Below are 22,223 nucleotides of genomic sequence, written 5' to 3'. Positions count from 1 at the left end.
AGGTCTACCTTGTGGACGTTTTGTACTTCTTGGATACCACTGGATGACTAGATTTGTCCAACGATTGTCTCTTCTTTGAGCTATGTGTCCAGCCCATCTCCATTTAAGGCTTTTAATAAACTCTATTACATCGCAAACCCTTGTCTGCTTCCTTATCCACTCATTCCTCTTTTTGTCCTTTCGCGTTATGCCCAGCATGCACCTCTCCATACCACGTTGTGCTACTCTAAGTTTCTGGATCTCTCTTTTACTTAGGGTCCATGTTTCACACGCATATGTCATCACGGGAAGCACACACTGGTTGAACACTTTGCGCTTTAGGCACAGTGGAAGGTCACTTTTGAAGACATTATTCAGGCGGCCAAAAGCACTCCAGCCTAGCTTTACTCTGCGAACAATTTCATCAAATATACATCTATCTATAGACACTTGTTTTGCCAGATAGATGTAGCTTTTCACCTGTTCGAGCTGAGTGCCATTGATGAGGATCTCTTTTTGGCCTGCAAAGCAGTTGAACATGACTTTCGTCTTTGTTACATTTATTTTCAAACCTACTTTGTTGCTTACTTCAGCGAGTTCCTGCATTCTGCTTTGGAGGTCTTCTGAGTCTTGCGAGAAAATTACTATGTCATCGACAAAGCGCAGATGACTCAGGTATTCTCCATTTATGGGGATCCCTTTGTCATTCCAGTCAAGTTGCCTGAATAAGTCTTCAAGGGTAGCTGTAAATAGTTTAGGTGAGATTGTATCACCTTGTCGGACTCCTTTGCTGATAGGAAATCTGCGCGATGGTTTATGGAGATTTACAGATGCTGTTGCGCTACTGTATATATTATTGAAAATATTTATATAGCGTCCAGGGATTCCTTGTTTTCTGAGTGCGTCGAGTATTGAACATTTCTTTATCGAATCAAACGCCTTCTCATAGTCTATAAAACCCATGCATAGTGGCAGTTTGTATTCCTGGTACCGCTCTATGATTTCTCTGACGACTTGGATATGGTCCATAGTGCTGAATCCTCCTCTAAATCCGGCTTGTTCTCTCGGTTGGTTCTCGTCTAGTACATTTTGCAGACGGTTTGAGAGAATTTTGTGAACGTCTTGTAGAGAATAGGGAGTAGACTTATTGGACGATAATTTGCTAGGTCTTCTCTGTCACCTTTTTTGTGAAGAATGACAATGCTGGCATTTTTCCATACCTCTGGGACATCCTCTTTGCATATGCAGGCTGTGAACAATTGTGCAAGTACTTCATTTGCATCCTTTCCTGCTTTTTTGAGGATATCTATCGTTAAACCGTCTTCCCCGGGGGCTTTCCCACTTTTCATGTAATTTAAAGCATGGGTTACTTCCCAGGATGTAATTTCGGGAGTATGGTCTTCCGAATTTCCATTTCTCTGAAGATCTACGTCTATAGTCGTATTGTCAGTGTCATCACTGTAGAGATCGCTGTAGAACTCTTCAACTCGGCTTAACAAGTGTTCCCAATTTCTGACGATAGAACCATCTTTTGCTTTTAGTGCTGTGATTTGACGTTTTCCTATCGACAAGCATTGCTTGTTTTTGTTTAGACTTCTGCCTGCTTTCACAATTGCTTGTATGAGGTTTACATTGAATTTACGAAGGTTTTCTCTAATCTTCCTTCGGAGGGTTTTGCAAAGTGATGAAAACTCCATATCGTTTTGTGCCTGTCTATCGCTCTTGATTTTCCTTCTCTGCTCCATAAGATTCAATGTTGCCTTCGAAAGCTTGGTGGAAGGTGTAACTTCTGAGCTTTTTACGCCTGTTTTTTCTGCACATTGTAGAATTAATATTCGTTATATCCTCCGCGTTGTGCATATTTTTTCAACTGCTAGATTCCTTATCTTCATGAAATTTCAATGGCATGTGTTGTTGTCGATATTCAAACTAATTTAATCTTAATGAAAGTGCACGGTCACAATTTACAGTAATATGTGATTGATAATCTAAAGCAGTGATCAGCAGCGTTAGGAGTCCTTAAACGATTACAAAAAAAAAGATAACTAAAAACCTATTAACGTAAAGCTAAATAAGTCTCAGATGAGACTTCGTAGCTAAAAAATAAAAAATAACTTTTAGAGTGAAAAAGGTTTCACGTGACCTATTTTAAAATAATAATGTATTTAGTAAATTTAGTTTTGTTTGATATATCATGTGTCAGTTATTATTTTATTATTGAAGTACACAATGAGAATATTACTTGGGAAGGGAATTTTTTAGCATATTAGTAATTAGCAGTATCACCCGGCGCTGCCCGGGAGTGGAATGGTTTAATATTTAAAATAAAACTTCTAAATTTAATACGTGGGTGCAAAGGATTGCATTTAAAAAAATAAAAAATATTAGAGATTTTTATTTTAACATCTTAAAAAGTAGTACATTTTCAATTTATTATTTTAAGGCTTTTCTATATAATATAAAATATCCATCCATAATATAAATATCCAATCCATCATTCCAGGGCTTTTCGATATACAATATTTGTGGCTTTTCCATTTGGTGCCAAAATATATAGATTTTTACTACTTCCCACTCTTGATGCCATTACATACAATTATTGTCCGTGAGTGAAGCATTCTGATCTAATGTGGCAGCACTATGTCGCCCGCGCCAGCCTGCCGATTAGCAATTCTAATAACACAATTGAGGCGCCGAGCGCCAAAGGAGCTCAAGCACCATTTAACAAAAGTGCTACAAAATGGCCGACAAGTTTTCAGTGAATTTATTTTTTAAATTTTAACCCGGCCGCCGCGTCAGTTTCAATATGAAAGAAGCCCGCTCTGCGGTAAGGTTTTTGTAAATGCTGTGCTTCGCTGTATTATGATAAATACGGCAATTAAAAATAGCTGGTATAACTGTTATCATGCCTAGATACATAAGGTTCGAAGTGCCACACTAAAAAATAGAATCGATTGTTGAATTTAGCTGTGTATACTTCAATAAAATCATTGATAGTCCCTTGTATTGAAAAATCACGGAGCCATGTTTGATGACGTAGACACGCTTGTGCGCCCATAAAAATTAATAAATCACTCACTATAATATTTTACTCATGTTAGAAACACTTAAAAATGCCATTAAAAATATTTAAAATAATAGCTTTTATGTGTGTGTCGCATATTATTACATGTTTTATGGTTCGCGTAAAGTTGAGTCCACACTGGTTGAAATATTATAATAATTTCTTTTGTTATTTTTTGAGTGAAATTTGGATTTTTACTAGATTAAACGGTACTGTTCGGTTATACCGGAGGCAGCGGAAAACGCATTTTGAAAATAGCCGATAAACTGGATTATTTGTTAGTTTGGGTTAGTTTAGGTTCGGTTAGGTTGGGTTAGGTTAGGTTAGGTTTGGTTTGGTTAGGTTAACCTAACAAATAATCCAGTTTATCGGCTATTTTCAAAATGCGTTTTCCGCTGCCTCCGGTATAACCGAACAGTACCGATTAAACTTTTCAGTTTTATTGAGGATTGTGTTGTGTTAGTGTTTTATAAAAAAAACAATATTTATTTTGTAAAATCTGCGTAATTTTTTCTAAGTGCTATAAAAACATTTTTTGCGTGAGGTTTTAAAATTTTATAAACATTAAATTGCATGCAAAGATAATATGTAATATAGTTGAAAAGTCAATATTCCATGATTTATATTAAATATTATGTTGTATACCCGTGTGTTTTTTTTATACTTACGTTTATTTATACGTTTTATATATTCCTTCATAGTAATTCGTAATTTATTGGTAAAACTCGCAATCGTCCTAACTAAAATATAATAATATATTATATTTTTTCATTCCGTGTGGACGCATCTTTACAAATATTTACGACTTTCAATAATGAGCTCGATTTATGACTTTCAAACAATTGGGGTGACACATGATGACATGACCATGAGTAATAAAAATAAATGACATAATCCAGAACACAAGTTCAAGTACATATTTAGAAATATTTCGACACACATTATTTATTGTTTTCGGTTCGGTTTTTTGGTTGTCTTTTTTTCCCGCAAACATGGTGTTGTAAAGATCGCGGTGAATATTCAACTTGACACGATAAATCACTCGGCGCACACTCAACTCGAATGAAAATATTTTGTATGCCTAGTGCGCAGGCGCTGTAAAATACCGCGTAGATTTGAACTGATGCAATCCTACCGGCGAATCTCAATATATCGAGAGGGTTCGAAAGATCGATGATTATGAAATTAAAACAACATATTTTTGACAAAGTTGTATAGGTGGAAGTAGGCGGATGGATCGGGCTATTTTTTAATAAAATTCTCAATGCCGCATGAAAAATATTTCTTGCGTTATCCACAGGTCAAGGTTTGCGTATCTGACTGCTATACGGTCGCCCATGTGTTACGTACTAGCCGTATCCTACTGGAATACGGTCGCCGGGAAAGGGTTAAACTTGTATGTTGAAATGGACAATTATTTTCTAAGCAAAGCAAATTTTAAAAAATCAAAGTATTATTTGCAATAATATTTAATGAAAAATATCTACTGGATTCCAAAAAAAATGGTGTTTGAGCCTCTTTGGCATATAGAAAAATGAAAAAAGGTGGCACTTGATACTTTTTTTTGTTGCATAAGCTTCTGTGGCATTAACATTTTCAAACTCAAATAATGGCGTTAATTTAAAAAAATAAATCATTTAAAAAAATTTTAATGTATGGGTTTGGATAGCAATAAAAAAACATTTTGATATAAACAAATTTTATTATGCCAAATAAACACTAAAAAAATGGTCAAATTTGTCAAGATTGTTACATGAGTTTGTTTGGCATAAAATTTGCCTTATAATATTAAATACGTTTTTGCCATTACAGCAATGATTTCAAAGCCTTTGGATTGTTTTTTTTGTAATAACCGTCTATATACCCAATATTATTAATAATACTAAATCAAATCGTTACTCCCAAACTGGCCAAAATAACAAAATCATTATTCAAATTTAACACCATCATTTTTTCTCAAGGATTCGGGTGATTTTTTAAATACTTTTTTTAGTGTATATCAATCGTAATTGGATGTAAAACAAGATGAAATTAGAAATAAGAGTTATTTTCTTTCATGGAAGTAAAAGATTAGTGGACATAATTATTACTAAAATGACGTTAATAACCATATTTCAAAAGTAATCTAAAATATTTTAAACAACAGCGTATGTGAATGAAAAACGGATAAAACATGTTAAACTTACCGCGATTTTCCTCATTTACAGGTTTAACACACATTGAAACTATTTTTCTAATCCTTCTTGAGCTCATTTTTAGTTTTTTTCACTGTTGAGAACGCATATTCAATAAGACAAATCTGACAGCTGTTTTGGTCTCGCGCTCTCCATAGTATAATGGCGGATAAGCTTCTGTGGCGTGCCGACATAACGACCAAAACAATTATGCCACAGAAAATAAATCTCTATTGTAAAATATCTATAATTATTTGAGCGATAAGACTTTGTGGCATGATACATATCGATTTGTAGAAAAAACCTACATTCAAATGTCAAAAATCGTAAAGTTGGCGCTTGAGCTCCTTTGGCACTCGGCGCCTCAATTATTTCCATCTAACTTTGCCATTTGACCTACGATCGAGCTGAAATAAACGCCAATATTTTTAAATGCACACATTCTAGTGACATTTTTAATAAAAAATGGCGGTTGCAGCATTAACTTCCGCGTTTCAAGGCCCTGTACGCGGCGATCTTTTCCGCAAAAACCATAAAACTGTCCTCGAGAAGCAACGGGTTAAATCTGACATTCGTGACCCCGACCGCGCGATCGGGCTTGTCGGCCTCTGTCTACTGTCCAAATTTTGTCGAAATCCGACTGGGCGTGTGGATTTGTATAAAGAAAAACCGAAGGACGGTACAAACATACATCCAAATATCGTCTCTATTCTGGCAGAACACACTAACTGGAGAATACTAGTTTTGAGTAATTTAACTTTGAAGTTTTTAAAATGTTTGAAATGGTCTATCATGTGAGTTTATTAAGTAATCGTAAAAAGGATAACTTTAAAATAAAGACTGTTTATTTATTAAGAAGGTTTAAGTAAAAAATAAAGTAAAATTTTCTTTTTTTATGTTTATTTTCTTATTTGTTTATAAAAAAACGAATTAGTGTTTTTTTCCAGAACACATTTTGTCTTTTTCAACGGTACTGATTACACCAAGTGTTATTTAGTGTTTTCTGCCAGGATAAAAATGCAGAATATTCTAAAGCCATTGTCATAGTTTAAGGAAAAAATTTTAGTACGTAAAGTTATCTAGGTATTTTTATAAAAAAAATGAGATAGATACATACTGCATAATATATTCTTATAGAGCGTAGAGATTTTAAGTAGGTACATGTGTAAATAATGACAAGTAGAAGACATATTAATAAAGGGGATTTCAGAATAACTATCATTGGTGGAAAAGTAGCATCGTTAGAGTCATCATCATCAGTCTGAATCAATACACTGCTGGATGAAGCCCTCTCCAAGCTGATTCCACTTCTCTCAGTCCTGTGCGTTACGTTGCCACGTAATTCCGCAGTACTTAACCCATTTCATCGATCCAGTGGCCTCTAGGTCTATTTTGCGGACGTTTTGTACCTTTTGTGTACTACTGACTATAACTACATTTGTCCATCGGTCCTTTTTTGAGCTATGTATCCAGCCCATTTCCATTTGTGGTTTTTAGAGAACACTATTACATCGCAAACCCTTGTCTGTTTTCTTATACAACCATTCCGCTTTTTGTCAATTCACGTTATGCCCAGCATGCACCTCTCTATACCACGCTGTGCTACTATAAGTTTTTGGGTCTCTCTTTTACTTAGGGTCCATGTTTCACACGCACTTGTGATTACGGGAAGCACACACTGGTTTAACATTTTGCGCTTAAGGCATGGGTCATTTTTGAAGACATTATTCAGACTGTCAAAAGTACTTCAGCCCAGTTTCACTTTGCGAACAATTTCATCAAATATACATCCACCTACAGACACTTGTTGTCTCAGAAAATATCAATTGAGTTACTGCATATGGCTCCTGCAGACGAATCATAAAATAAATTGCATCTCATAATTATTACAAAAAAGTGTTTCAGCAGTGGCTTAATAGAGAATTAACCATGTGCATGTAGTCAAGTTACGTGGTGATTCGTGAAAGGCATGACCACTTCTACGACTGCAAACATGACTTTCCTGGTTTCCTATTGCCTCGGGTAGATATATCACAAATGAAACAACTGCGTCTTTTTTGTTAGATGAGTCACGTGAGCTTTGTTAGTAGAAGCACATATTAACAATAATTAAGCAATAAACACGAAGTTGGGTATACAGGGGGTGGACCCCATTTGAGTCACGACCTTCGGCCATGAGGTTCCTACTATGAAGACGACGAATGATGCTAACACCAAAGTAACAACTGGCACCATGCCTATTCTTGAAAACAATGGCCAGCGTTAAATAATATACAAAGTCATATTGCGTCTCTCATATACATACGAAACTAAGATGCTCACACAGTGTAATTGTAGTTTCAAGTTTAATAGTGAGGAGTTGGATTCACGACTACTTCCGGTGCTGCTATCGTGACTCGTGTATTACTTGCTATCGTCTTAGGTAGATGAATTACAAAATAGACCGTGTAGGTATATCATATTATGCAAGTGAATCAGAGGCGCGCTCGCGGTGCCCATCGAGGATGTGAGGAGTGAGAGCCACATATACTATCGTCTCAGATAGACGAATTGCAAAACAAGCTTTATATGATTCCAACGAATCCGATGTACGCGCGGGATTCTCATCAATTGCCAAGTTACGGAGGTGAGGATTGGGTGTCACGACCACTTCCCGACCTGGTACCATAACTTTTCGTGTATACTATCATCTCAAGTAGACAAATCACAGAAGAAAGTGTGTCTCTCTGATTATGTATACGGGTTGTTAGGTAACGCACCTGGACTACATGTAAATAATCTTTTTACTGTATTTTATACATCAGTGGCTTGTTGTCGATTTTGATTATAAAACAATAAATGAATAATGGTAAAGTTTGAAATAAGGAACATTTTGGTATTAATAACTCAATATGTCATTTTTTCGAATTAGTGTCTTCTGCCAGAACAGTGACGATTTTTCAAATTATAGTATAGATTTAAAATTTACAAACCATACTGATGGTGATGTCCCATGAGGGTCATGCGTTGCTTAGGGGTGGCAAATTAATGAGGTATTGCAAACAATAACAATTTTTAAGAGTAGATTGCATGGAGAAAACCATTTTTTCAGACTATTAAAATTTTACTAGGATTGAAAATTGAGATTAAAAATGGTTGTATGTATAGCAAGTAGGGGTTTCCTTCAGATTTCTGAGATCTGCTATACAAAAAAGGTTGGGAAACAAAAGAAACAATCATCAAACTATGCAACACAACCACTAGAATGATGATTTTTCACGAAGAAAACTTATCGCTTATAATATCAAAAAGAAATAAATGGATGCCAGCTTAACATGTTCCAGCAGCTTTGTTTAAACCTGCTGCGAGTGCTCCAAAATATGGCTGTATCCGCAATAAATGATACCTTTATTCAGCCCATGTTCAAATCTGCGAATGATCACGCGGGCCGCGAGTATTAACCGTGACCTCCGTAGGGTGCGAAATCATTAAATTCGTAGACATCTTACCGTCAAATAGTATTCAGAATTGGAATTAGCAGGAAAGGTAATTTGAACTGACTAACTTTGCATTTTTTATTGTAGATATCAATCAATCGGGCCCGAGTAGGAAAAGAAAATCAAACAAAGATATTTTGACTTTTATATTATATAATTATATAGATTGATAATGTAATGCAGTCGACTACATAATATTGTGATTGCGACTTACTTAAAGAATGTATATTAGAATTATATGACCTTGGAAATATTAATAGCTGTTTTGCAGCCAATTTTAACTAATTCTGTAAATGCTTTGTAAAATGGGGCTTGTTCTGCCCCCTCATTGATTCCAATGTCGTGATGATCTTGTTCTTCGTCTCTGAACTTTGTTATCGTTTCAAGAATATCTTTATCGGCGTGCGGGTCATTCATCAGAGTCCTCAGCTGGTCATTGTAATGTTCCACAATAACAGTTTCTACGGCCACAGTACACGCCATGGCTGCTTTTTCACCTAATAATGCAGAACCTGAAAAGATTGCTCATTATTTCGTAATGTTTTGTTACATACCACTCATAACAGATACTAGAGGCATCTTGTGATGGTATTATGTGATTTGCCTTGAATTGAAGAAATATAGAAAATACCTTTTAAAGTTTGTGTGAAATAAGCAAAGATATTGTAAAAACCTTGTTGATAGAGCCTAAATGTATGAAATTGAAGCAAAAAAAGAACCAACGGTTTATGGTCAGGTTATATTTATGGCCTGAAGATGCCGAAAGTCAAACCCTGGAACTGAAACCAAATCTTAATAGAAGTGTATATATTAGAAAAAGTATGTAATTGATAGTACCACTAATATGTTGTTTTTTTTTTACTAACGTAAGTAGACAGATAAACCTTCTGTGTTAGTGCAAATATGTCAGACCAAGTACGTATATAACAATTAAGTTGCTAGGACCCCCCCCCATCGCAGTCGATAATAGGGTATTGCTTCAATGTGTTTTTTTTATAGATATTAAAAGGTCGATCTCTTATTCAGAATCTTTGGGATTAAGTATTCTGTATTTGATTTAATTAATTTAATTTTACTGTTATTAGTTAATTTAGCTTTATTACCCGCATATTAAAGTCCACATAACAATCGAAAATTCTGAAATATTAATGTCTGAAAAGTCTGAATAATTAATGGTTTTGACTTGTTTCTGTAGACTGCCAAAGATAACCCAAATTTGTAATTGTCGACTGTTCTGCTATATTCCCTTTCTGATCTTTAACCCTTTCGCTGCGAGACATTTTCGCGGGAATTTATTTTCAGTCAACTGATCTGTTAAAACGGTCACTACAGCTAAAACAGATCGATTCCAAAATTAAAAAATAGATTACTAAATGAACTATATATCAGTTATTCCAAATGCACCAAGAAATAAACTATATTCGTTACATTCTCACTAAAATAAATCGAAGAAAGTGAAGACGCTAAAAATTATCCAAGCTTTGACCGCGCGTTCAAAATGGCGGCCGTCCAGTCTTCACATACATGGTTTCTACACATACTACCGAGCAATTCGACGCGTTTGTATTTGTTATACACAGGGCTGTGTTGAATACATGCTGCCGTGTAGTTGGTTACGGTCTATGACAGATATATTACTAAATCACTTGTGGAATAATCAGTGGGTTATCGCTTATCGCATTTAGTAAGTCTAAACTCAAATTTTATTACCGTTTCAAATTCTGAACCTATATTTATTTTCGTCACCATAAAATAATGTTGTCATCCACTTATTCATTAGGATGTTTTGGAGAATAAAACACTAAAAATAATTACCGCACTGCTAAAATACTATTATAATATAATTTATGAGGCGCCATCGGCTTTTTAATTGTACAAAGGGCCTGTCGAATAATCGCCAGGCATGTGAACAGAGCTAACACAGTTTCGTGGCACATAAAAAATATAAATTATTACCCATTATAATAATGTAAATATCAAACATGGAACAATGAACAAAGCCAAACAACTGGAGAGCTGTGCATCGATAAAATATTTTCCAGCATTATTTCTTCGATAATATTATGTGGTAGTGACATTTTGGCGGGTGAAATAATTATTTCACATATATTTATAATGACAAAAAATACTAAAAACAAATCTTCAATATGTTTCTTTCGAGATCACAAATCACTAAGAAAAAATACATAACACTAACGTAATCATAATAATTAATTAAAAGGTAAATAAAAATATTATCGATGCACACTTTTCGATGCATGACCAATGTTTTGTTTTGATAACCCTGGTGACGCATCTAGTACACCCATCTTCGCAATGGCGCGCGATTCAAACAACTGAATAACGAGTGTTTTTTTCAAAAATATATTTCCTTGTGTTTTACTTGACATTTTTAAGATCTGTTGCCTGATATGTCTACCTAAAGGTTTGAACTAATTTTTAAAGCATATTATCCACAAGTGTCTCTTCTAGTTTGGTCAAAAATACGAGATAAAGTCTATGGCATGTTTACATGCCATACGCAGTCTAAGGGTTAAAGATTTTCTTTCATATTAGGTCTTTAAATAATTTACGGTTTTTTTTTTAAAATGTTTTTCGCTATAATTTAAGAATTCTGACTTAAGTATTTATTTTATTTTACCAATTATTTAGCTCACTGTTCAGATGAATCATAACACCGAAATGCCGATGGTATGAGTTAATGACATAATAAAAAAAATCAAGATATTTTCTTTTACCATATCGAATGTGTTACATGAATGGGAACTGTGGGAATAAAATCGACATCGAGTCTGATTCAACATATGACCGTAAAGGATTTGGTTAATGGATTGTTTGATCATGATCTAAGAATTATGACTAATGGATTTTACTTTTTGTATATTCATTTAAAATTTACCTGCTCCCAATGCGAATCCGGCTACATTCCAAATTGGTGTCATGATAGTCGGGCGAACTCTGTAGGTTTTGATGAGCTCTTCAAATTTGGCTCTGTGCACTTTCTCCTGTTCCCACATGTGCTTGATGAGAGGACCGCTGGCAGTGTTTCCTAGAACTGCCATTTGACCGGCGTAAATTCTGTCTGCTCCCAGTTCACCGGCATGGTCGACCCTTATAATTGAGTCCAACTGAAATATGTAAATAATCATTTTAAAAATTAATTATAGCCCTTTTTAAATGAATTGCGGTGTTCGCATTGGCACACCAATAATTCTTCTTTTGATTCTCTTTGCATTGAATTAAGTTAAATTTATGTTTCTTCAGTCTTTACATTTAACAAAAATATTGTAATATACATACTACAAACCTTACTATCTGTATGTCTTGCAGCTAATTTGCATATATGTCTTTTTTGCTTCAGTAGAATTTTCAATTGTTGACAAGGAAGAGAAAATTGGGTTTGAAACATTTTATGTAATCTGAAATTAAACACAATTATATAAAATTTATGCGATTGTAATTAGGGGAAATTATGATTCATGTTAATTAATGAAATAATCTCAAATGCAGTTGTATATGAGCCTACATGTAAATTAATGTAGGCCGTGCTCCTGCCAAAGAAAATAACTAATTAGAAAATTTTTAACTAGATTGATAAAAATTTGCTGTAAGTAAAATTGCTTACAAATTGCTCAAAAGTCTTCTACTTTTGAACCTCAGGGAACATTTTAATTTGACAGCCGGGAAGATATAAAAAAACTTTCTTTTACGACGAAAATAATATTTTGGAAGCCAAGAAGACATTTTCTCAATAAAAGAAATATGTTAATTTCTCCTGGAAGACTTGAATGAAACTGAATAAGGAATCTAGAATTCTCAAGATCCAAATATTCCATGAAAACTGAATTCTTGAACCCCAATTATTGTAATGAAGTGCTCTACCGATAGAATCCCATATTAAAAGGTAATGTTTTTTTCTATTAATTAAATCATTATGTTTTCGAATTTATAGGTATATGTGCTGAAAAATGCTTGAATGGGGGGAAATGTATACAAAAGGACACATGCGAATGTTCCAGGGGGTATTTTGGACTGCGTTGTGAATATTGTAAGTTTCCATTATGTATCCAGATAGTGTAATATTGATCATATTATTATTATCTCATAGGTGAGTTTCATGATAAATAAAATTGTAATTTTTTCTAAAGAATTATTATCTGTATATGAATATACCTAATATATTATTTCAAAATAACACATTGTATTTATTTTCAGCGAAGTGTGTGATTCCCTGCTTAAATGGGGGAAAATGTAAAGATAAAAATTTATGTAGATGCCCAAGAGGGCTAGGCGGAAACCATTGTGAAATTGGAAGACGAGTACCCCAGAGGTCAACCTGCAATAAAGCTTGTCGCCATGGAATTTGTGGCCCCGATAATAAATGCAAATGTAATATAGGGTGGCATGGACGTCTATGTAACCACAGTGAGTGGATTAAAATATGTCGTTAAATCAAAGTGCTACTATTTTTTTAAATTACATTGACACAATGAAAAGAAGAATGAATGCGTACACTATTTTAAAGAAAACTGTTTTTTTTTACAGGCGATGACTCAGGATAGCAAATCAGTTAACTAAAACTTAAAAGATTGAAAGATATTAATCCCTGAAACCCACACAACTGGCTGTCATTGGAATTTTTACTTTCAATGTAGGTTTTAAATACTGTTAAATCTAAGAATCCTTTCAAATAAACGGGAATGGCAAAGCTGTTTGTGAAATAATTATTCCATTAGGAATGTAAAATGTAGGAAAATAAAATGTAAGCTGTTATAAATTATTTAAACATCAATGTGAAAAGATTTCCTCGATCAGAGACGCAACACACATCGAAATAATGAAGTTTTCAAAGCTTCAAATTTATTCATGTGTGCCTCCGTGTTCAATAATTCATCCGCTTAGTAAAAGTCGTAATGAAATTAAGGCACACATATTCTTAAGGATGTACTGTGATATGAATGTAGTTTAAAATATGTTCAAGTCAGTGGTTTATAACTTAAATCTAAGTTAGTTTAGAATATTGAAAATAAAAATGCTTAATTACATCTATTCTATGCCTTTTCATTGTACCTACATAATACCCATATTCTTTGTGTACAGGTGTGTCAAACCTGCGAGCCGTATATGGCTCCAAGCAAATAGCAGTGCACAGTGGCGCACTCAGGATTTAATATTGGGGGGAGCCCAAGGAGGAGAATGTAAATTAGTCCCATAGGCTCTTTATCTTATAATTATTTTTACATATTTTCTCAATACTCGGCGGCATATTTATACAGTTTCTCTTAGTTTTTATTAAATTGGAGGCATAGTGACGGTAACCGTTGAACCGTCCAGCGACCATGCTGGACATGTGCGCCTAGTACCTATGCTAAAACATTACTCAAATAATATCGGCTGTGCTACCTGCCTGGTCTAGGCAAGAGCTACAATATCTATGCCGAATTCCTCTGAAAAAAAAAGTTCTTTTGATTTACACCACCACTGACTGTAGTGGGTGTAGTCGTTCTTTTCGCCGAATGTTTATCGTCGATTTTTCATTATTTAATATTGAGGTTCCAAAATATTAATTGAAAATCGACAAAAAAAGTATTATTGCATTTAACTTATACACAAACCTACTCAACACAACACAGCCTAATTTATCGTTTATCGGTCTTTTGTCTATTGCACTCCGTGTACCTACACCATGGCCCCCACATCCTGAAACGGGCCCTCAGGCTAGGATATTTGGGCCCCATACCTACCACTAAGATTGAAGGCAGTGTGAAACACTACATTAACGTTTTTCAAATTGTGTTTTAGTTCAAATTAAGGGTTTAATTATTAGTGATTTTTAATACATCTACTTCAATAATGGAGCTGTCGAGTATCGACACATAATAATCAGAAAATATATTGCACAATTATATAATTTAAAATGTTTATGGCCATGCAGTATAATAACGCCGCAGGCGACTTTTTTTTACTATTAAAGCTAATTTATGATGTGTGTTTATCTAACTTATCTGGTCCACCCGACAACACGCCGGCCCCCCCGCAGGCTAGAGCCCTATCAGCCGTCCCCAGCCATGACCTACACCACTCCGGAATTCGGGTGGACACTGAGAATTTTTTGACAGTTACATTAGGGATTGGGTTTCTAAAAAAACCCGACATTAGTGTTTTGAAATTTTTGTGTTAGAAATTAAAATCTAAGAAATTTTTCTAAAAAGGGTGCTGGAGAATTACAAATCATTACCGTCATTTTTTATAGTTTTTTTTTTTCATAATTTCATTTAATCATTTTATAATTTCAATGTAATTTTTATGTTTGGGGGGTGCCAGGGCCCCTTGCCCTCCCCCCTGGGTGCGCCACTGGCAAGTGCAGCACAAGCTTCGAAAACCCAGTTATTTTGAAAATCAATCAAAAAAGTTGTCAATGAGATTTTGGGGAAATTAAGACAGGAAAAGCTAAAAAAAAGCTCTCAACATCGATTGTGGGTAGAGGTGGTGATAAATAATGATATCAGATATTTCAAGAAATCATTCTTATTTCTCAATAAGCATGGAACTGATTCTAGATAGAATTTATTTTTTGGAAGCTTACCTAAAAATCACAAATTCTAATCGTGGGGTAAAACAAAGTTGGGCGGGGAGAGTTAAAAAAGTCAACTTCTTTCTGTGTGTAATCCTAAAATTTCGCTTGATGTGGTCCAGCGAAGTCCAAAGGACACCCATGCTTTAGTTAGAACATCTTTTTAGAATGACCTTAGCAATAAACCCACAAGAGTCGAGGAAAGGAGAAGGAAGAACACACTACTGCGAAACAACGATCGTTTTAGACCGTGCCCCAGCTGAAGTATAGCCTTAAAGGCAATAAGATGCTCTACAGTAATGTACTGCAATTGGCATTCCATGGAACCACAGGGTTCTGCGAGGTAAAATTGAGGGTATATTTTTTGTATATATAAATAAATCCACTCGAGTTGTTGGCATTCAGCATCATGTAAAACACTGATCACAACCCTTTTTTATGGTAATATGCAACCCATAAAATAATATTCTACACGTGAATTATCATATTATCACATCAAATTGCATCCTACATATTTCAAACTATAGATTTTTAAATGTTAATTGTTTTGCCACAGGCGACATTCTTTACTATAATAGCAAATTTGTGCTGTGTTTATCTCAGTTAGGTAGTCAACCCGCTATGCCCCACCCCTTACCGTACCCGAGAGCCCTGTCAGTCCCCCCCCCCCCTTATGGGGGCTATGATTATCATCTAAGAATTTTGGTTTCATCAAAAATTAAATTACTATTATTTTCTAGCTTTTAAATTGGATTACAAGTATAACATTTAAACATATTTTGTTACCAGGACACTAAAAATTATGTGAAAACTTTCTTTGGTTTTGATTTTTTTTATATTCACTACAATAATTATAACTTTTATCAACATTGTATTTAAATTTGCCGCCATTTGTGAATGTGTAATATCTTATATTACCGCTAGATGGAAACTCAAAAGGTTATGTTTATGAAATATTATTCATTGCACTTTTAGAACGCACTAATCTATTATAGACTGAACTTCCTGGTAATTCTATATTACTAAAAGTAAGTACAACAGTAATAAATAAGTAAAACCTACTTTTTGCATTAAGGCGCGAATAAATATTGTTTATTTCACTTTCATCTGTCAGCGGCGAACGGAGCACGGGACAATCCGTATTTGCCAACAAGCTCTACGGCGCAGACTCGTACAAAATGGCGCTCCGACATATGAAGTTTATGCGATTGGCGTTTTTCCTATGCCGATCGATATTCATGGATGGCAATAAGTATTTCCAGCGGTACTCGTATTTAGTGCTCTCGATTTTGGATATGAATCTCTCAGTGCCAAAATACTTACAAGTGTTCTAATAAACATGTTACATCACAAGGAATTTATGAAACCCAGTTATCACGGTAAAATGACTCACATTGCACGCAGGTGCGTACGCAGCCGTAGTCTTTGAAATTTAACTGAGCCTGCCCGAACGGCGCGACTTTTCACCATAATGTCCATTTATTTTGTATTTACCTGTCAGTTGTCCACACGGAATGCTTCAACATTGACATAAAATGTCTCGTGAATGTCCTAAATCGAGTTGCATCGAACGGACTTTCGCCTTGACACTCATTATTTGCAAACCATTTCTACACCAAAATCGTAATTTCTGGGTAGATATTTATCGAGTGTTTTTGATCTCCACTGATACAATATCCGCAAATATATTCCTACTTGAAATTGTTGTTATACAATTGCATCCGACGAGTGGAGAATATCATTTTTGGTATTGGCAAAAAATGGAGTTGGGCGTTATTGATTTTTCTCATTCGGTTGAAATAAAAAAATATAAACAAAGCCAAGCTATGTTATTATCATTTGAATATTACAAAAGCCTTTTACCAAAATTATAATGCCAGTCGTTAATCTGTTATGATATTATGATAATGATGAGGTTATTCCGAGATTATACTATAATTGGTAGGTACCTACTCGAAATGTAATTAGATCCTTTTTAATATATTTAAATTAATATAGGTACTATTTATTATCAATGTAAATTCAAATTCCATACCTCTATTTATGCAGTAGGCAGTTATTGCTGCTATTCTATACCTAATTGAGGTGTTAAAATCAATTATAGTTTCTAAATAATATGAGTTTCATTGATGTTATTATAACTCATGGAAACATGAAAGAAAATGTACACCTTAATTCCTTTCACAGTTCATACCATTGAATTTTATATTTTGTATTTATATCTCAAATAATTTACATAATGTACCTAGGTACCTATGTAATTATTATTCTAAAATTATTCTTTCATTCAGTCCACTGCATGCAATTAATGTCAATCAGTTTGAAATTAGAATTAATAACAAATCAGTCTTATGTATCTGAATCGACACTCTACTCGTGAATGTACAAACACTTATTTTACTAGATGGAGTCTTCTGTGGTTTCAAGCAAGTTTCCGTTTGTTATAAGTGTCATTTTTCTATGCAACATCAACCACAACTCCTTCTAACTCTTCACAGTTTGTATAAAAATTAGCAGACCAGAGATCCATTTTATTTTATTCACTTTCAGACAGTTAAGCTCCATCTCTATAGAATAAGGTTTTCTTCAAGATTTTTCAATTTGTAACCATATATCCAATAAAAAATATTGTACTATTGTAAAATAGAATTCTACCCAGCGAACGATATCTCAATTAATAAATGAATAGTATCAGCCCATACCTATATAACCGGGTCAGGTCAAAGAAAACGCATGAATACTTTTTATCAAAATAGTAATACTGGTTTGTTTCGATAGAAAAAGTAGAGTTACCGAAATATTGACACTTTTAATATTACAAAAATTACAGTATTTTTTTTGAAGAACAATAATCATGATGTACTAATTTTATGTAGACATGCGTGATAGCAATTAACAAAAAAAGAGCTACAGGTAGTTTTAGAACTAGGATTCATTATTAATCTCATCCCATTTTATCCTATCTACATAATAGGTAGGTATATATTTCGTTATTTATTAAGTTGAGTTATGATTTCACTGCAATGGTTGAATGTTTTTGACACATTCACTCTAAACAACTGAAATTATCAACTTCAAAATGTATTAATTGATCGTTATATATTATATAGGTATAAGTAACATGTTCACTAGCTAACAACTAACATAGAATATTTAAAAAAAAAACACTTCCCCATTCATATATATAGGTATGCTCTATCTGGAGTAAAATAATGACTAAAAATTTTGCAAATATTCTAATTCATGATAATTGTCGATCAAAATTTAAATATTCAAACTAGGGAAAAGTAAAGTTAGAAATCCAATTTTGATAAAAAAAAAGTATCGAAACTGGTTTCATCGAATCGGAAGAATAATTTTTGGACTGCCCTAGGTCCGTCACGCGACAAGGGAATCATGAGCATTTTTATTGAAAGTTTTCGACCCACATTGCAGGTGCTGAGTACCGCAAAGCTTAATTATTGAAGCGACCGAGTGTTACGTGGGGGAGATTCATCACGGTCAGATGGTGACCGTGATGAACTCGGTGAGCAACGAGTCCATGGACATGGGCGAGGAGGGGGACGTGGAGGGAGAGGGCGAAGGGGAGGGGGAGGGCGGAATGAGCGGAGGCTCGGAAGAAGATGACGACGGAGACGGCTGCCCCTCCTCGCCCGGCTCCGCCTACGACGACGGCAACGACCTCATCACTGTCGCCATGACTGACGAGGTCACGGCGCAACTCGCTGCCGCAGGTACCTATCACTTACTCCGTAACAACTTATTCCGTGTATGACAATAATTATCTATACCGATGCAATTGAATGGTATACTCATAATTATTGTCAGGTAACTGAGCCTGCGTAGCTATAATTGAGATCAGTCAACCCACAAAAATTTCACTGTCCACTGGTGAGTAACGAAAGTTCCCGAGCCAGTGAATTACTCCATGATATAATTGAGTTTCTGATAAATATGCATATTTAAATAGTGTATGCCTTATATTTTGGCTGCTATGTAGACTGCACTCTCTCGGATGGAGAACAACTTCTCATAGGATTTTTTTTATATAAAAAAATATATATATTATGATATATACAGTACACTCTCAGTAATCCGCCACTCGATTATCGGACAACTACTATAATCCGTCGTTATTTTTACTAGTTGGAAGCACAAAATCAAGCTCTACAATTCGCCGGTATTCAATTGTCAAATTCAGTAGTCCGCCGCGTACAAGTATGCATCGCAGATGAGACAGGTTTATTTTGGAAACTTCTCCTTCGTAAAACGTACGTTCATCGCGAAGAAAGTAATGTACCAGGGAGGAAAGTGCCCAAGGACCGCATCATAATTAAGCCGTGCTCCAATGCAACCAGGACACACAAAATGAAGCTTTTGGTCATAGGGAAGGCCAGGAATCTTAAGCCATTCAAGAATATCTGCCTCACTGAATAACTGGTTGTGTCAAGTGATTTACTGTTTAATATTTAGTTAATAAACTCAGTTTATAAATATGTATAATTTAGTAAATACTTTTGATTATCAATAAAACAGTAATTTGCTAGTACAAATTTCTCAAAAAAACTATTTTTACAAAATACCTGTTTTAATATTTATCATATTTTGTATGTAGGTATCCACTATAATCTGCCGCTTTCACTAATTGGACACTTGTCTGGTTTTTGGGGTGGTGGATTACTGAGAGACTACTGTTATATGTATATTATATCCGTGTATGGCGTGAATATGTTAATAAGTCTAAAAACATAAATTCTCAGGGCAACTATTTGTACGTTTGGCTTTCTGTGATAAATCAAATTAGGTGAATGTCCCAAAGGTCAGCCACTTAAGAGCATACTTCAGTGAAACAGCAAATAATTTTCAACTATAAGTGCGATAAAATTTCGGACTCGCTGCCAATCGGAGAGCGAAAGTCGAGCTGTGAACATGTCAATTTGTTTTGTGATGGCGTCAGGGGAATTAATTCTTAAATCGTGTAAAGATAACTAAAAAATGTTACCCATTTACTTGAAAAAGAAAACATGTCAATGAATATATTATTATTATTACTAATAGAACAATAAACATAACATTAAATGGACGCATGTTGAATTTTTATGACAAATTATGTTTTGTTCTGCACGCGTTGTTTGCACAATCTTCGCATCGCGTAGTCACGATCGTTTTAGACCGGGCCCCAGCTGAAGTATAGTCTTAAGGTTTTTACTTGATTTAAAACAGTTTAAAAAATATTATATAGCGATTAAGATTCTAACAATTATACCTTATTATATTTCAGAAAATAGGTTATCCACTTGTCGTACTTGAAATTTTATTTGTTTTGATTAAAATAATATAACGGCCTTCCAAAAGTAATATGCCAAAATCACCCAATGTCAGCCACCATGTGCCTATCTCCAGCCTTTTGTGTTCCTAAAGTCAACCTAAGTCGATAGATATCCAGCAGGATACATTTACCATGAAATTAAACATAATAGGTTGTCGATGTCATTCAGGTACTTTTTAAGATCATAAAACCGTTTACGAATGTATTCTTCCATAACTATTCTTCTCTCTTACTAATTCCTTCTGGAACACGCTCATTTAATATTTTGTGTCTCTCAATAAACAGGTCGTAACATTTTCTTCCAGGCCGGTCATTAGTAAATGGGTTTGGTCGTTTATCATCTTTCATAATTTTCTGAACTGTATTAAAAAGATCATCTTTTTTTCTTGAAAATCCACATTTCGCCAATTCTGATAACCATTGCACCAACTACTCTTCTTCCTCTTTGGTTAATGTGGTATCTCGACCCATATTTTTATTTTCAGCAACTCTGCCGTGGAGACGATCTTGTGGAGTTCCTCTTGGAACTCCATATTTTCTGCTGGCTTCTCTAATGCTGACTTGATTTCCCCTTATTGCTTGGAGAGCATCTTCAATTTTGCTCCGGTCATATTGTAGAAGGGGTCGTCTACACCCATTCGGCATGATCCTCTTCCCTTTCGGCATGATGGACTTAGTTATGGTGAATACCTTAAATAAAAATATAACACTGAATCCATTCATCAAGCCATAAAAAGAGTATAAGCACGTTGATGGCCGACATTTGGAGCATTAAGTTCCTAAAGTCAGCCATGTCTACCCCAAAACAAAATGAGGCGGCTGACCTTTGGTATTTTTATTTAAATTATTATATTTGTGTATGTAAGATCACATTGGAAAGATAGAGAACACTACTACATAAATGAAAGTTTATCAAATTTCAGATATTTTATTAAAAAAAAAAACTTTTGAATAACTGGAACATATTAAAATATCAAGTTTAAAAAAAAAGGCTTTCGGTAAGATTTGACAAACTGATGGGATAAATCGTACCTAGATTCAACATTTCAAATTTGCAAACAGGAAAATAAAATATTTTTGGCCATAGTTGGCAAAATACCATTGGTAGTATTTTCTTATCGATGTCATCTGAAATGATAACATGAAAACAGTTTGTCACAAAACAACTAATGGTTTTATTATGGAAAGGTAAATCGTACCGGTAGGGCTTACCAAATCATGGGTGGTACGATTTATCCAATTCTGAGTTTTGTAAAATGAATATCACCAAAACAAAACCTATATATTTAAAACATTTTTACCGTGATTCAATATAAAACTGTATGAACATGTTAGCAAAACTTTGTTTGAGAAAAAATCACCTTACGCAAGATCCGAAAAAGTTAGATGAAGAATGCAAAAAAGCGAAATTACTCAATAACAAACGCACGCGTGCATTAAACATAAATCGAACATGACAGGTCAACTATGAACTTGGCTACGCTTCGCTGAATGTTACTAGTCTTAAAAAATGTTGGCTAGTTTTAGAGATATTGCGGTGGTACGATTTATCTAACGGTACGATATAGCATACTTTCCCCTACTTAGATTCCAAAGCATTACATAGCCAAAGGTCAGCCCCCGTGGT

General features: G+C 34.6%; 3 protein-coding genes across 8 annotated transcripts in view; 2 read left to right on the top strand and 1 right to left on the bottom strand.

The window, feature by feature from the left end:
* shf (WNT inhibitory factor 1) overlaps window positions 1-13,742 on the top strand; it is a 22,461-nt gene extending 8,719 nt beyond the window's left edge. For both annotated transcript variants that reach the window (XM_085947552.1, XM_085947551.1), the window contains exons 6-8: window positions 12,646-12,741; window positions 12,909-13,118; window positions 13,239-13,742. In XM_085947552.1, coding sequence (XP_085803678.1) covers window positions 12,646-12,741; window positions 12,909-13,118; window positions 13,239-13,255 — 323 coding nt within the window. In that variant the 3' untranslated portion in view covers window positions 13,256-13,742. The remainder of the gene's footprint in view (window positions 1-12,645; window positions 12,742-12,908; window positions 13,119-13,238) is intronic.
* Coq7 (ubiquinone biosynthesis protein COQ7, mitochondrial) lies at window positions 8,829-16,922 on the bottom strand. Of its 2 annotated transcripts, none has more exons than XM_085947553.1 (4): window positions 16,762-16,922; window positions 12,001-12,112; window positions 11,593-11,821; window positions 8,829-9,205 (listed from the first exon to the last, which is right to left on the bottom strand). In XM_085947553.1, exons 1-4 carry the CDS (start codon window positions 16,797-16,799, stop codon window positions 8,928-8,930), a joined length of 657 nt encoding a protein of 218 aa, XP_085803679.1. In that variant the 5' UTR covers window positions 16,800-16,922; the 3' UTR covers window positions 8,829-8,927. The 2 variants fall into 2 exon arrangements, with proteins under 2 accessions (XP_085803679.1, XP_085803680.1); XM_085947554.1 differs by lacking the exon at window positions 16,762-16,922 and adding an exon at window positions 16,330-16,707.
* The window catches only part of ewg (DNA-binding protein Ewg), a 20,314-nt gene continuing 14,320 nt past the window's right edge, over window positions 16,230-22,223 (top strand). For 2 of the 4 annotated variants that reach the window (XM_085947550.1, XM_085947549.1), the window contains exons 1-2: window positions 16,534-16,671; window positions 18,703-19,001. In XM_085947550.1, the coding sequence (XP_085803676.1) occupies window positions 18,773-19,001 (229 nt within the window). In that variant the 5' untranslated portion in view covers window positions 16,534-16,671; window positions 18,703-18,772. Of the gene's footprint in view, window positions 16,296-16,533; window positions 16,672-17,069; window positions 17,209-18,702; window positions 19,002-22,223 lie in introns of those variants that run through there. The other 2 variants (XM_085947547.1, XM_085947548.1) reach the window with 2 other exon arrangements.

The sequence above is a fragment of the Rhyacophila brunnea genome, unplaced genomic scaffold (genome assembly GCF_057557595.1).
Source record: "Rhyacophila brunnea isolate RB1 unplaced genomic scaffold, BYU_Rbru_1.0 scaffold_2, whole genome shotgun sequence".
In the NCBI taxonomy this organism is placed as follows: domain Eukaryota; kingdom Metazoa; phylum Arthropoda; class Insecta; order Trichoptera; family Rhyacophilidae; genus Rhyacophila; species Rhyacophila brunnea.
The sequence above is the reverse complement of the archived record's forward strand: the minus strand, read 5'-3'. Positions and strand labels throughout refer to the sequence as shown.

Excerpts from the sequence above, each read along its gene's own strand:
- Coq7 (XM_085947553.1), bottom strand. The coding sequence starts at position 16,799 with ATGTCAATGTTGAAGCATTCCGTGTGGACAACTGACAG. Across the intron at positions 12,113-16,761 it reads TCCGTGTGGACAACTGACAG|ATTACATAAAATGTTTCAAA; the intron begins GTAAATACAAAA and ends GTTTAATTTCAG. Across the intron at positions 9,206-11,592 it reads CGGATTCGCATTGGGAGCAG|GTTCTGCATTATTAGGTGAA; the intron begins GTAAATTTTAAA and ends CAATCTTTTCAG.